This window comes from Mya arenaria, chromosome 6, assembly GCF_026914265.1.
Source record: "Mya arenaria isolate MELC-2E11 chromosome 6, ASM2691426v1".
NCBI lineage: Eukaryota > Metazoa > Mollusca > Bivalvia > Myida > Myidae > Mya > Mya arenaria.
The window spans coordinates 1503172-1516421 of NC_069127.1; the positions used below are offsets into that span (position 1 = coordinate 1503172).

Genomic DNA, 13250 nt, shown 5'->3' on the forward strand with positions numbered 1-13250 from the left:
GATGGGAGACTGGCTTAATTTAATATCTTAGTTGTAGAGTGAATTTATCATAGTGCCGTATGTTCTTAGGTTTCAATATATTTATTTGAATTGAAAAGCTGCAAACTTTACATTTGATATGCTATAGTACCACATTTTCTATCAGCATTCCATATGACAACATGCTGAAATACATTTCTAATACACCTGATAGGCATTTCTGGTGAAAATTGTATCTGGCATGGGGGAGGGGTACCAAATGATTCACCTGCTGTGACGAAATACTTCTTTATCAGATATCTTTAATATTTCTTTAATTATACACCTTAATTAGTCATGATTATGTGATTTCAGTAGATGAGTTCCATAAATATTAATTATACAAAAATATACCGTCAAAACAAAACAGAATAACCATTAAAAAGACATGATACTGGAGGAACTTTTTGACGTATGCAGTGTATAAAAATTACTGCGCGTCATGACATCAGTAAACATCATCTCACACGCTTATACTTTAAAGTATGCTAGAAAAAGTATCTGTCAGGTGTTTCAATTCCGGATAGAAAAATCCAACCCTTGGGCATGCTGGTGCCCTCAGGTCAGATTTTTCTATCTGGAACGGAAACACATGAAAGATATTATTAGGCAATCATCATTATGATTCTGTTCTTTCAGGGGTGTGGTGACCATGGCTGTGAGTACATGACAGGCGGCAGAGTTGTAGTCCTTGGCAAGACAGGCCGTAACTTCTCCGCTGGCATGTCGGGAGGAATCGCATACGTCTACAACAAGTAAGACAGTGCAGAAAATTATGGAATTCAACTTGTTACAGTACAAACAAACATCTTAAACAGAATAAATTGTAAATGTGACCATTTCCATTGGTAAGGAATTATAGACCAGCATAATCTGGGACCAAAATATGTTTTTAGAATTAGGTTTTAACCATTTTCTTAAGTATTGCCACTTTTGTGTATCTAGGTGGGGTAACTTTGCGGATAAATGTAACCCAGAATCTGTTGCCTTGGAGAGCCTGGAGCTATCTGAGGACGTCACGTTTGTACGCAGCTTTCTGCAGGAATTTGTGGACAAGACGGGCTCAACCATTGCACAGCACATCCTTGACAACTGGGCCACCGAGAGGGCTTGCTTTGTCAAGGTCAGATAGAGTTTTTGTTGGAACATTTTGATGGCTTGTGTAAATAAACTCAATAATTACTTGCAAAATGGCTTGCAAATGTGTAATCTATGTAAGTGATCTGTTTTTAGAAGTGCGTCTAGTTTTTAAAGACATTCAACAATCCTTTCCTCAGTTTACCCACATAGGTTTAGAGACTTTAGGGTGTATGCAGCATAACTGAGTTTTTCTTGTTTTAAATACGCTGTCTAATGCCTTAAAAAGCTCAAGGTGAATCTCAAGGGGAGCTTGTAAGACAGAAATAACTAAACCAAACTATAGAAGTTGCTACAGTTTGAAAGGCAACACTTGTTTTGTCATCCATTTAAGTACATGTATTTTGTTGCTCAAAAAATTTCCACTTAAAGAACTGACAACTTAAAGGTATTATTTACTTAAAGTTTATTTTGCATGTTTTTTTTCTGTAGGTTTTCCCACATGAGTTCCGGCGTGCTCTTGATGAACAGACAAAAGAGGGGGCTGGGTCACTTGCAGAGGCCCCTGTCCCCACCCCCCTGGGGGACAAGCCAAGTCCCTTTGGGGAAAACCATGACCCGAAGAAGGAGGAGAAGGACATCGAGACACCAGAGAATGAGTACATAGAGGAACTGATTAACCCCATTGATGATAATGACCCCAACAGGAAAGAGGTGAGATTCTCAGAGTGGATAGTGTCTGCTTACTCCTCTGGGAACTTTTATGGGAATATATTGTCCGATTGATATAAAATGTGGTTTGCAGGCATTGGAGGTTTGACTGGCCTATGCAGGCATTGGAGATTTGACTGGCCTATGCAGGCATTGGAGATTTGACTGGTCTATGCAGGCATTGGCCTATGCAGGCATTGGAGATTTGACTGGCCTATGCAGGCATTGGAGACCTCACTGGCCTATGCAGGCATTGGAGATTTGACTGGCCTATGCAGGCATTGGAGATTTGACTGGCCTATGCAGGCATTGGAGACCTGACTGGCCTATGCAGGCATTGGAGATTTGACTGGCCTATGCAGGCATTGGAGATTTGACTGGCCTATGCAGGCATTGGAGACCTGACTAGCCTATGCAGGCATTGGAGATTTGACTGGCCTATGCAGGCATTGGAGATTTGACTGGCCTATGCAGGCATTGGAGATTTGACTGGCCTTTGCAGGCATTGGAGACCTGACTGGCCTATGCAGGCATTGGAGATTTGACTGGCCTTTGCAGGCATTGGAGACCTGACTGGCCTTTGCAGGCATTGGAGATTTCACTGGCCTTTGCAGGCATTGGAGATTTGACTGGCCTATGCAGGCATTGGAGATTTGACTGGCCTATGCAGGCATTGGAGATTTGACTGGCCTATGCAGGCATTGGAGATTTGACTGGCTTATGCATGCATTGGAGATTATACTGGCCTATGCAGGCATTGGAGACCTGACTGGCCTATGCAGGCATTGGAGACCTGACTGGCCTATGCAGGCATTGGAGATTTGACTGGCCTATGCAGGCATTGGAGATTTGACTGGCCTATGCAGGCATTGGAGATTTGACTGGCCTATGCAGGCATTGGAGACCTGACTAGCCTATGCAGGCATTGGAGATTTGACTGGCCTATGCATGCATTGGAGATTTGACTGGCCTATGCAGGCATTGGAGATTTGACTGGCCTATGCATGCATTGGAGATTTGACTGGCCTATGCAGGCATTGGAGATTTGACTGGCCTATGCAGGCATTGGAGATTTCACTGGCCTATGCAGGCATTGGAGATTTGACTGGCCTATGCAGGCATTGGAGATTTGACTGGCCTATGCATGCATTGGAGATTTGACTGGCCTATGCAGGCATTGGAGATTTCACTGGCCTATGCAGGCATTGGAGATTTCACTGGCCTATGCATGCATTGGAGATTTGACTGGCCTATGCAGGCATATGCTGTTGCAGCAAATGAATCATACTGTGACCAGGCATAGAGATGCTTGCAAAAAACATTCTAGGGACTTGTTCACATTTCATAGGCTCAGCCATTGAAAAAAATATAATATGAAATATATGCTTGATACAATAATCATATAACATCTAAAAAAAAAAAAAATTAGAGATGTATGTTGAAAAATGTGACAGAAAATGCTCTATTCTCTATTTTGAGTCTTGGATTTAAAACATTCTGTTCTATGTGTAGCCAACATAAAATCTGTGAGTGAATCCGTTTGAGGAAATACATTACAAAACAGTAGATTAAATAAAACATGTTTGATGATGATTTATTACATGTATGTCCCATATAACATTCAATATATCTATACTCCATATGTATTTTACTTATCAAAACAGCCCGACATAGTTGAGGTATTTATTGTTTTCATATTTTGAGCAGATTTTTATACATGTACTTGCTTTTACTAGTGTGTGTATGATCTTAACTTTCTATGAGAAAATAAACAACAAATATAGCTTTTAGACACCGATTTTATTTCATATGTTTAGAGTAATTTGTTATTATGTACCCAGACATGTGAGGTTTTTCCAGTGAGGTAGATTAGGGGCTAGGGAGGTAAATTTGTTTCTCCAATGAGGTAGATTCGTTAATCCAGTGAGGTAGGTATGTTTCTCCAGTGAGGTAGATTTTGGTCCTGAGAGGAAGAATTTACAGAATGCACACATTCTGCAATTTCGTTATTTTTGTGTCTTTTTTAGTGTCTTAGACACACTTTATATGATACTCTGTAGTTATTTATCTTCTTCCTTAACCTATTTACTGATGAAAACTTTAAACTTACAAATTTAGAAATCTTTCCAAGTCACAAATTCTAAGCCTAAAGTAGGACTATCTGATTATAACTTGATACTTACATGTAGGCCATGTGGATGGATGTTTCTTTAATCCTAAATGTAATCAAAAAGGAATAATGTACCTAAGTAGACATATCAAATCTATATTAACTATTAATTTTATTGCAAGCATCACATCATTATCAATAAATAAACCTCATGTATTTATTCACATTCACATTCACCTTGATTGCATTTACTAGCAATTACCAAGACAAATTTTTATTATGAAAATTTCACAAATATATAGTTTTTTGGCACAGGTTAGTTGTGTAAGTGCGAACAAATTAAGCGACTTCTGTTTTATTAATCTAGGCCTTTTTACTCACTGTGGTTTTGACCGATGTTGTGACACCATAAAATCACCCATTGATTGTTAACTTTTCATGTTTGTTATAAAAGCAATGGACTATTAATCACTGATTATGCTAAATGGCATGATCATGGCAGATACATCTGCCCGCCAGCAATGTGTGACCGGAAGATTGCTATTATATATCACAATTTTATGACATTACTGGAAGTAAAATGCCATTATACGGCCATTTAAAGCGGTAGATTTCGTTGGGAGAGCAGTAGAATGGCGGGGGGAAGGGGGGTGTGGTCTCAAAAGTGGTAGATTTTACCTTACACTGGTAGAGTTCACATGTCTGTGTTACATAAGTCTGAGATGCACAAGTTTATATTCACTCCTATTTTAGCCAATGATTCTGTTTCTAACAAGCTCTTCCTTTTTTGCAATGAAAATAAATTGCAGTATTGTTATAGCCTTGGCGTTGGTGGCGTTGTCATGCAAAAAAGTTCAGCCTTGCCCATAACTCAAAGGCCATTCAAGATGTTCAAATGAAACTTTGTTCACATGTTGCCAGTCACAAGATGTACATGTACAGCAAGGCCCACAAAACTGCCTGCACTAATTGGCGTTGTTTGAGTCTTTGCCATTGATACAAAAACAAGAACAGATGAGCATTGAGGTTCAGTCTGCACCACTCTCATTTACATGTTATTCTTGTATCTAACACAAAATAACAGTACATACATATATGTATTTACAAGGAAAACTAAGACATGTATTACCTAAATAATAAATACCTGTATTTGTTGTTTACTAATTATGTTTATTTAGAAGCAGTGTGGAGTGTTAATTTTTATTTACTTTGCACAATTAAGTACTTATTTATACTGAACCTAAACACATTTTCCTTCTTCACTGAAGATCAACATCTATTTTAACAGTATCTCATTTGTAATGTTCCTCTTTATAAGTATTTTATTTGCTTTAATATACTGTCAAGTGTGCTGTTATCTGAATGAAACCAATTCTATTATTTTGACAGTAGAAAGCTTTTTATTGAGTGCTGTAGCATGTGTGATGTAGTATAAGTTTTGAAACATGAACACCTTGATGTGTTCTATGCAGTCTTACGATGCTTGTTTGAAAACTGATTTGATCGGAACATTTTCTCTAAAGATAATTGTAGCTGAAACACTTAGTAAATATAATCATGAAGTTTTTCATATGCAATTGCAAACTTAATGTATGATAAATTTATTATTTAAAGAACCTTTACAAAAATTGGATTGCTATATTTCAGGTTTTTTTGTGTTTATTACCTCGAAAATGCGTGAAATGGGTTTTAAATTGATATTTGGAAAACATAAACTTCATGTAGGATGTAAATGGGCTTTGTAAATTTTGTATACAATAAGTCATCATGATTTTTGTGTTCTTCACAGTTTTATTTCTGATGAACTGGCCCTGATTTCTCGAAACTTGCTAAGCTTAACAGGCTTAAGCAGCTTATTTCAATTAGCTAAAATACTTACTTAAATTGAACTTTTATGAAAGGAAAATGGTTTATTGTGATCATCATAAATTTAATTCCTATCTACAGTATAAAAGTTCTTAAAGAAGTAAATATTACGCAAATAATTGAAAAACAAAAATAGCGAGCTTAGCTTAATCCTGTTATAAGGAACTTAAGAAGTTTTGAGAATTTGGGCCCTGTACGGCTGTATAAGCATTATCTTCATGCTGTCAGTATGGTATGGTTGGTTTATTATGGCCTTTGATGTCTTCAACCATCTTGCCATTGAATCATATTCTAATGTTATATCTGTGTATAAATATAACCAGGCTGCTATAGAAGAGGAGGAGGAGGGGGCATCGTCGTCGGACGAGGAACGAAAGGTCAAGGCCGATGTGAACAAGGAGACCGAAAAAGAGGCGGAGCCAAAGGTGGAACCCACCATTATCGATATTGAGGAAACAATTCGGGATGCTACAATGGAACAGAAGAAACTAGATAAACTCAGGTAAGTATTTTTGATATCCTCATAGTGTATGTTATTTAAGAAGAGGTTTGTGTTTTTCATATTGAAACATTGAAATATATACGTTTTAATATTATTAGAGGTGTTAACGTCCATTATTTTTGTTATTCAAATTATGTAAAAGTCAACTGATAAACTTAATCCTGTATATAAAAGTTTATCTGCTTTGTAGCCTAAGGTTGCACAGTTTCATGGAATGAGCAACTTCATGGAAACCTGTTGACAAGTTTATGTCCTATGTTTATATCCTTCGGTTTCTCCACAGAGGGTTTGTGAAATACAAGCGGGCGACAAACCAGTACCGGGACCCAGCGGTTCGCCAGAAAGATTGGAAGGAGATCTACAACCACCGTGCTGTGATGGAGGGTCTGCGCACCCAGGCTGCTCGCTGTATGGACTGCGGGGTCCCCTTCTGCCAGTCTGACCATGGCTGTCCCCTCGGCAACATCATACCTAAGTGGAACGACCTGGTGTTCAGGGTATTACTCTTTGATGGTTGTATAATAACATTACAGTAAGAACTGTATTACTGAATTTTCATATTTGATAAGTCCATAGACAATATCACAAGATAAAATAGAACAAATTTCATCTGAATGTAGACTGTAATTGTTTAAAATACATTCCTTTGTACCAATTAATTTCATGGTTTCATTACCATATTCAGACTTACAATGAATTGTAAAACAACAATAGCCAATATATTTACAGACTAAGTAGAAGAAGTTGACAATATAAATCATAATATGAAAGATAGATGAAAAATCAAATATGAAAGTATCTGTGATTTTCAGGGTAACTGGCAAGAGGCCCTGGCCCAGCTATTGCAGACCAATAACTTCCCTGAGTTTACCGGCAGAGTCTGCCCCGCACCATGTGAGGTAAATGTCCTATACACCAATACAGCTGGTGAACACATCTAATTTTACTGTTGATTACAGGGGAAATATTGCTTTATATATGTATGTCTTATGTCGGCCAACTTGAAAAAAGACTGTTTATAAAACCTTGAATTATATTATCAATACCTGATTCACTTCTTGGGTGATATGCTTTGCTGCATCACAACCCATTCGGTTGTTGCACATGTACAATGAAGTATTGTAATGAAATAAGAGTATTTTCAATGTGCAAGAAAATGGCTAAAAACAATTTCATGTCTCGAACAATAAGTGCAATAGACATTCATTTACAAAACCTTCCACAATTTTTCTTGTCCGGGTGCTTGTGTGTTGGGTATCACAATTTTTCTTGTCAGGGTGCTTGTGTGTTGGGTATCAACAGCCCAGCAGTGACGATCAAGAACATAGAGAACACTATCATCGACTACGCGTTTGAACAGGGCTGGATCAAGCCCGAAGTACCCAAAACAAGGACAGGCAAGAAGATAGCGGTGGTTGGCAGTGGGCCTTCTGGTCTTGCAGCCGCAGCCCAGCTGAACAAGGTAACACACTTGTTTCCCATACTCAATTATTTTAGCTATCAACAATATATGTAGCCTTGATGAATTCTTAAAACTCGGGTATCTTTTTAAGAAGAATAAGGAGTCTCTACTACTTGCCCTGGAGACTTTGTCAGTGGCCGGTTAAAGTTAGTTTGTAGGTAGAATTTATTGAGAACTTTTATGGGATCGCATGTGGGCCCCTAGGGTCAAGGTCAATGTGACTGTTACTAACAATAGAAAAACAGTAAAAACTGAATCTCGCAATGAAGGCTGAAGTTCTTGTCATTGAAAACATGGTTTGGTTGCATTGCAGCATATCTTGGTTACTTTTTTTGTTTGTTTTTTATTGCTTTTGACAGACACTTATTACATTATTATTGTTTTCAATTCTAAGACAAAGCGGAGTGTAGTTGAGCATGCTGTCCTATGACAGCTTTTGTTAATATTGATTTTAACCTGTATAAAGTATATGCCTTACATATGAAACAACAACTTCTCAACAAAGGTCCTAACAGTTTTCAGATCCTTGATATTAACGGTTGAATTTTTGAGTCAATTACAGTATGTTTGTTGCTATGATATGAATTTTTTTGATGTCTGAAGAATCCTGAATTGCTAACTTCTATTCCAGGCTGGTCACTTGGTGACAGTGTATGAAAGAAATGACCGTGTTGGAGGACTGCTGAGATACGGAATACCTACCATGAAACTATCAAAACAGGTGAGAATAGCATACCTGTTTACAGAATACCTGCCATGAAACTATTAAAACAGGTGAGAATATCATACCTGTTTACAGAATACCTGCCATGAAACTATTAGAACAGGTGAGAATACCTGCCATGAAACTATTAGAACAGGTGAGAATATCATTATGTACATGAACCTTCAATTAATAGTAAGCTTCTCCAAGAAAAGGAGTGCTTTCACTCTGTTAAGGTATGTTTATGCTCCCCAAATGGTGATCAGCTTTGACTGTGTGTCCGTCTGTCCCCATTCCATACCTTGAATAACAATCCAAATGTAGTGTAAAAGGAGTGCTTTCACTCTGTTAAGGTATGTTTATGCTCCCCAAATGGTGATCAGCTTTGACTGTGTGTCCGTCTGTCCCCATTCCATACCTTGAATAACAATCCAAATGTAGTGTTTATATGATGAGCATATCCTGGGTTTGATCCCTGGTCTTATAATGGATTATGGTATTATCCATATTTACAACATTGTTGTAAGAAATTTCAACCTGAAACCTATCTTAAAACGCATCTTCAACACAATCTCTCACAGGTTGTTGACCGTCGTGTGCGGTTGATGGAGGCCGAGGGTATCCGGTTCATGACGGGTGTGGAAGTGGGCAAGGATAAACTGGGCTCCAACCTCATACAGGACTATGATGCCACGTGTCTGGCAATGGGCTCCACCTGGCCCCGTGACCTTCCCATACCCGGTATGTACCAACATGGTGGCAAAAGGAAGGGGGAAGGGAGCTGGTTGAGCTGCACATGTAGAAGGATAATGGTTTATGTAACAGATTTTGTCTTGTATTGTTTTCGACTGGGATTTAAAAAATTATGACAAGATGTGTTTAAATGTTAACTCTAATGTAAATTTAAGTATTTGCGTCTGCTAATATTTTTGACATAACCTTGTATTATTTATTTATGTATGTATCTTTATTTTCAGGTCGTGACCTGGAAGGCATTCACTTTGCTATGTCCTTCCTGGAGACTTGGCAGAAGAAGCAGCAGGGGAATAACCTTGAGTACCTGACCTTGAACGCCAAGGACAAGGATGTGATTGTGATTGGGGGCGGAGACACAGGGTGTGACTGCATTGCAACCTCACTCAGACATGTATGTAGTTACTAGTCTCCGGCAATTCTGTTTAATAACCAGTTTTAAGGATGGAGATGTCTTTGGCTGGGCAGACTGGCGGGTGGGCTGGCTTCCAACATTGGTTTCCGCCCAATAAATTGGTGAAAGTTGGTGTGTAGGTAGCTTATGTGAAGAGCTAGTTTTTAATTTTGTCTTATATCTTATGAATGGAGCAGAATATTTATATAAATACTTTTCATGAAACAGTGCATTTTCAATTTTGTTATGTTCTATGCTTATTTATTAAAAAACAGAACTTCATTACTATAATTAAATAAGTATTCTTATAATCCATTTTCCAACTTGTTTAAAACAAAAACAATTACCTTTAATGGTTATCCATTAAAAATATTTTTGTAAACCTTGTTCATTAAAAAAGAGTATTTCACTGCTTTTTGAAGTTATGTGTAAAATGTGCTAAATGATAAAATCTATCACATTATTTGGAATGATGCTGCCTTGTCTCAATCGGTTGGTGCTATTACAAGTACATGTCACGTATGCGCTTTCCTATTTGATGACTTTTTTTTTTATCAAGTACTGTCAATACTTTCATCATGCAGGGAGCCAAATCTATCACATCGTTTGAAATCTTGCCACCTCCTCCCCCAACACGCGCTGCCAGCAACCCCTGGCCAACCTTCCCTAGGGTGTTCAAGATGGACTATGGCCATGAGGAGGTAGAACTCAAGTACGGAAGGGACCCTCGCATCTTCAATATTGGCAGCAAGGTAGAGTATTTAAATTGAAAAACTTTAAAATTGAAAATCATCTTTCTTTTAGTATTGTACAAAATAATGTGACATTTACATGTAGTGGTATTCTTAACCATATGGCGTGCTATATGAAACCATTATTGTGAGTTGTTATTATATTCTTTATTGCATTCATATTGTGTTACACAGAAAAGCACCACTATGGACATATTCTCCTTCTCTATTATAACAAAGATAGTTACAATGAGGTGGACTTGATTTTGAGTTTGCCATCAGCTTGATGATGCCAGCTACATGATGCCAGCTACTTTTGATTAATTCTTTTACAATGTGTGAGGTACCAGGTAATTGTTTTCTTTTCTCCGTATACAGGAGTTTCTGGACGACGGAAAAGGGCATGTATGTGGCATCAAGACGCACCTTGTTGAGTGGACAAAAGATGCCACCGGTAGATGGGAAATGCAGGAGGTCCCAGGTATGGACGTTGGAGGGTTTATCTTGGGCTAAAGTCCAATTGCAATTGGAAATTGATGTGACTAATGTAGAAAATATAACCCTGAAATGATGCAACTGGTGGCTGGAATCAATGTTTTAAGGAGTATTTCAATATTGAATTATTACCAAGATCTGTAAGTAGTTTTGAAATTATTTTGAACCAACTAGATTGTACAAAGATATGTTCATAAACTATTTGTCACCAGGATCAGAGAAGGTTTATAAGGCAGACATGGTTTTGTTGGCAATGGGCTTCCTTGGGCCAGAGAAATCAATCCTGCAAGAGATGTCTGTGAAGACCGACCCCCGTGGCAACGTGAACACAGACAAGAACAAGTATGCCACCAGCATCCCGAGCGTGTATGCTGCAGGAGGTATGGGCCAGGGCTTGATGTTTGTAGAGATAGTCTATGAGTTAAATTATTGCTTGTGAAATATAACAACATAACAAGAAAAATTGTCATGGAACTGATCATATGTCTGAATGTCTGGTTTATAAAATTGCTTAATTACATACAGGTACTGTATGAATTTGGTTCAGAGAATAGTGAGAAACGATGATGAACATAAATATTTTGGCTTATTTTTTGTCCAATTCTATAGTACCAGAAAACATTGTTGTAAGATATGCCAATCTAATGATCTTGTCAGTGTATATCATGAGTACTTACTAAACTTTCAGACTGTCGTCGTGGCCAGTCACTGGTGGTGTGGGCTATTAATGAGGGCCGTCAGGCAGCCAGGCAGATAGACCTAGATCTGATGGGCAAAACTTCCCTTGCTGGGCCGGGTGGTATAGTCTTCCAACCAGAGTAGACCGGCTGATAGTCCACAAATTCCATTAGGCCTGGCTTGATGGTTCAGTGTACCAATTATAAAAGATTAGAACTGATGGTTTATTTTAGGCACTGTTCAGTGGTAGAATATATCATCAGAGGTTGACAAGGCTTGCTGGTAATGTTAATGAAATGAAATGAAATGCTAATTCATACCACACGTATGCAAACTATTTGACTGTCTTGCCGTGGAGTTTGATATGTTGCAACATTCTACATACTTGTTATGGTGCATTCTTCAACAACAACGCCATTCGGTTTTTATTTATCATGAACAAATTGTTGTGAACTTTTGTCTATCATTTGTATTTTGCAAAATGTAATTGGGTCAAGTTGCATGCCTTTGCTGTTTTGATGTGTTTTTGTAGCATTGAAATATTTTTTAAATTCTAAATTAAGATTGAGAGGCTTGTTAAAGGTCCAAAACCAAATATATATATGTGCATGTTTACAATTTATTAATTTTTTTTTAATATACCATCTAAGCAGATATTTATATTATTATATTTATTCATTTGTTATGTCAGTTTTCGATGAATATTATTGCAGTTTTTATCATTTATTTTTAGACTTAGCATCATATCTTTTTATGGATATCGTAATGCTTGGGTGTTGTTCTGTAGAGGATGTTGGCTAACTGAATGGTTCTGAGTAGCATTTATTGTCTACTGATTTCAGTTGAATTAAGCCTGGCTCCAGTATCACAAAAAACTGAAGTCAAATCTTAATCTGAATCTCATTTAAGTCAAATCTCAATCTCAACTCATTTTACCATATTACAAATAAAGCTATTACTCTTTTATCTTTACACTCATCTTAAATGCGTGTTTCTTCATAGAATATGGTGCTTAAAAACTTCGGTCATGATTTCAAAGAAATTTATTATAAGAAAATGAGAACAACTGTCAACTCAATTTCTTAAGTATATTTTTTGCTGTAGAATCAATTGTCTTTGAGACATTGACAAAAGTTTGTATGGACACATTCTTCATAAAAAAACACACAAAAAACATGTACATTTTTAATCATACTATGATCTTATGTGGTAAAGTAAGCCAAGATTGAGATTTGACTCGAGTATTTGTGATATTTGGGCCTGGGCACGATCAACTGATATTGATGGGTTATTGCATCTACTGGTACCATATATCGTGGATATAAGTGCTGTCTCCCACACTAGAGTGCTACAACATGTGCGCATCACCTCAGCATGTGAGCCATCTATCTCTGCACTATAGTCTTCTAGATCTGTTACATGTTTCATATAAATATATCAGTTTGTATCACTAACGATTATACATGTGTTGTTATGTTACCCTTATTCTCAAATTCTATACTTTACATATTTAAAGCATATGCTGACAAAATCATAGGGGTTTTAGGAATCATTATCAGTATAAAGTTGCACAAAATGTTAGGATATATTGAGCTTCATTAGCGGAGGGTTGAGTGGGTCACCTGATGGGTGAAAATATGATAGAATAAAAAATGTTCAAGTTAACATTTGATATAAATATGATTGAGAAAATATGCATAAATTACACTGAAATGCGCCATTTTAGACTAGATTTAGCCAGAGCGTTTAT

At 37.3% G+C, this 13250-nt stretch overlaps 1 protein-coding gene across 5 annotated transcripts in view; it reads left to right on the forward strand.

Moving 5' to 3' along the window:
* The window catches only part of LOC128237296 (uncharacterized), a 45716-nt gene extending 32756 nt beyond the window's left edge, over positions 1-12960 (forward strand). For 4 of the 5 annotated variants that reach the window (XM_052952679.1, XM_052952681.1, XM_052952684.1 and 1 more), the window contains 15 exons: positions 658-773; positions 964-1141; positions 1588-1809; positions 3471-3485; positions 6106-6284; positions 6568-6781; positions 7097-7183; positions 7561-7746; positions 8378-8467; positions 9031-9190; positions 9427-9596; positions 10181-10348; positions 10706-10808; positions 11035-11202; positions 11511-12960. In XM_052952679.1, the coding sequence (XP_052808639.1) occupies positions 658-773; positions 964-1141; positions 1588-1809; positions 3471-3485; positions 6106-6284; positions 6568-6781; positions 7097-7183; positions 7561-7746; positions 8378-8467; positions 9031-9190; positions 9427-9596; positions 10181-10348; positions 10706-10808; positions 11035-11202; positions 11511-11644 (2190 nt within the window). In that variant the 3' untranslated portion in view covers positions 11645-12960. The remainder of the gene's footprint in view (positions 1-657; positions 774-963; positions 1142-1587; positions 1810-3470; positions 3486-6105; positions 6285-6567; positions 6782-7096; positions 7184-7560; positions 7747-8377; positions 8468-9030; positions 9191-9426; positions 9597-10180; positions 10349-10705; positions 10809-11034; positions 11203-11510) is intronic. The other variant, XM_052952682.1, reaches the window with a different exon arrangement.
* The last annotated feature ends 290 nt before the right edge of the window (positions 12961-13250 follow it).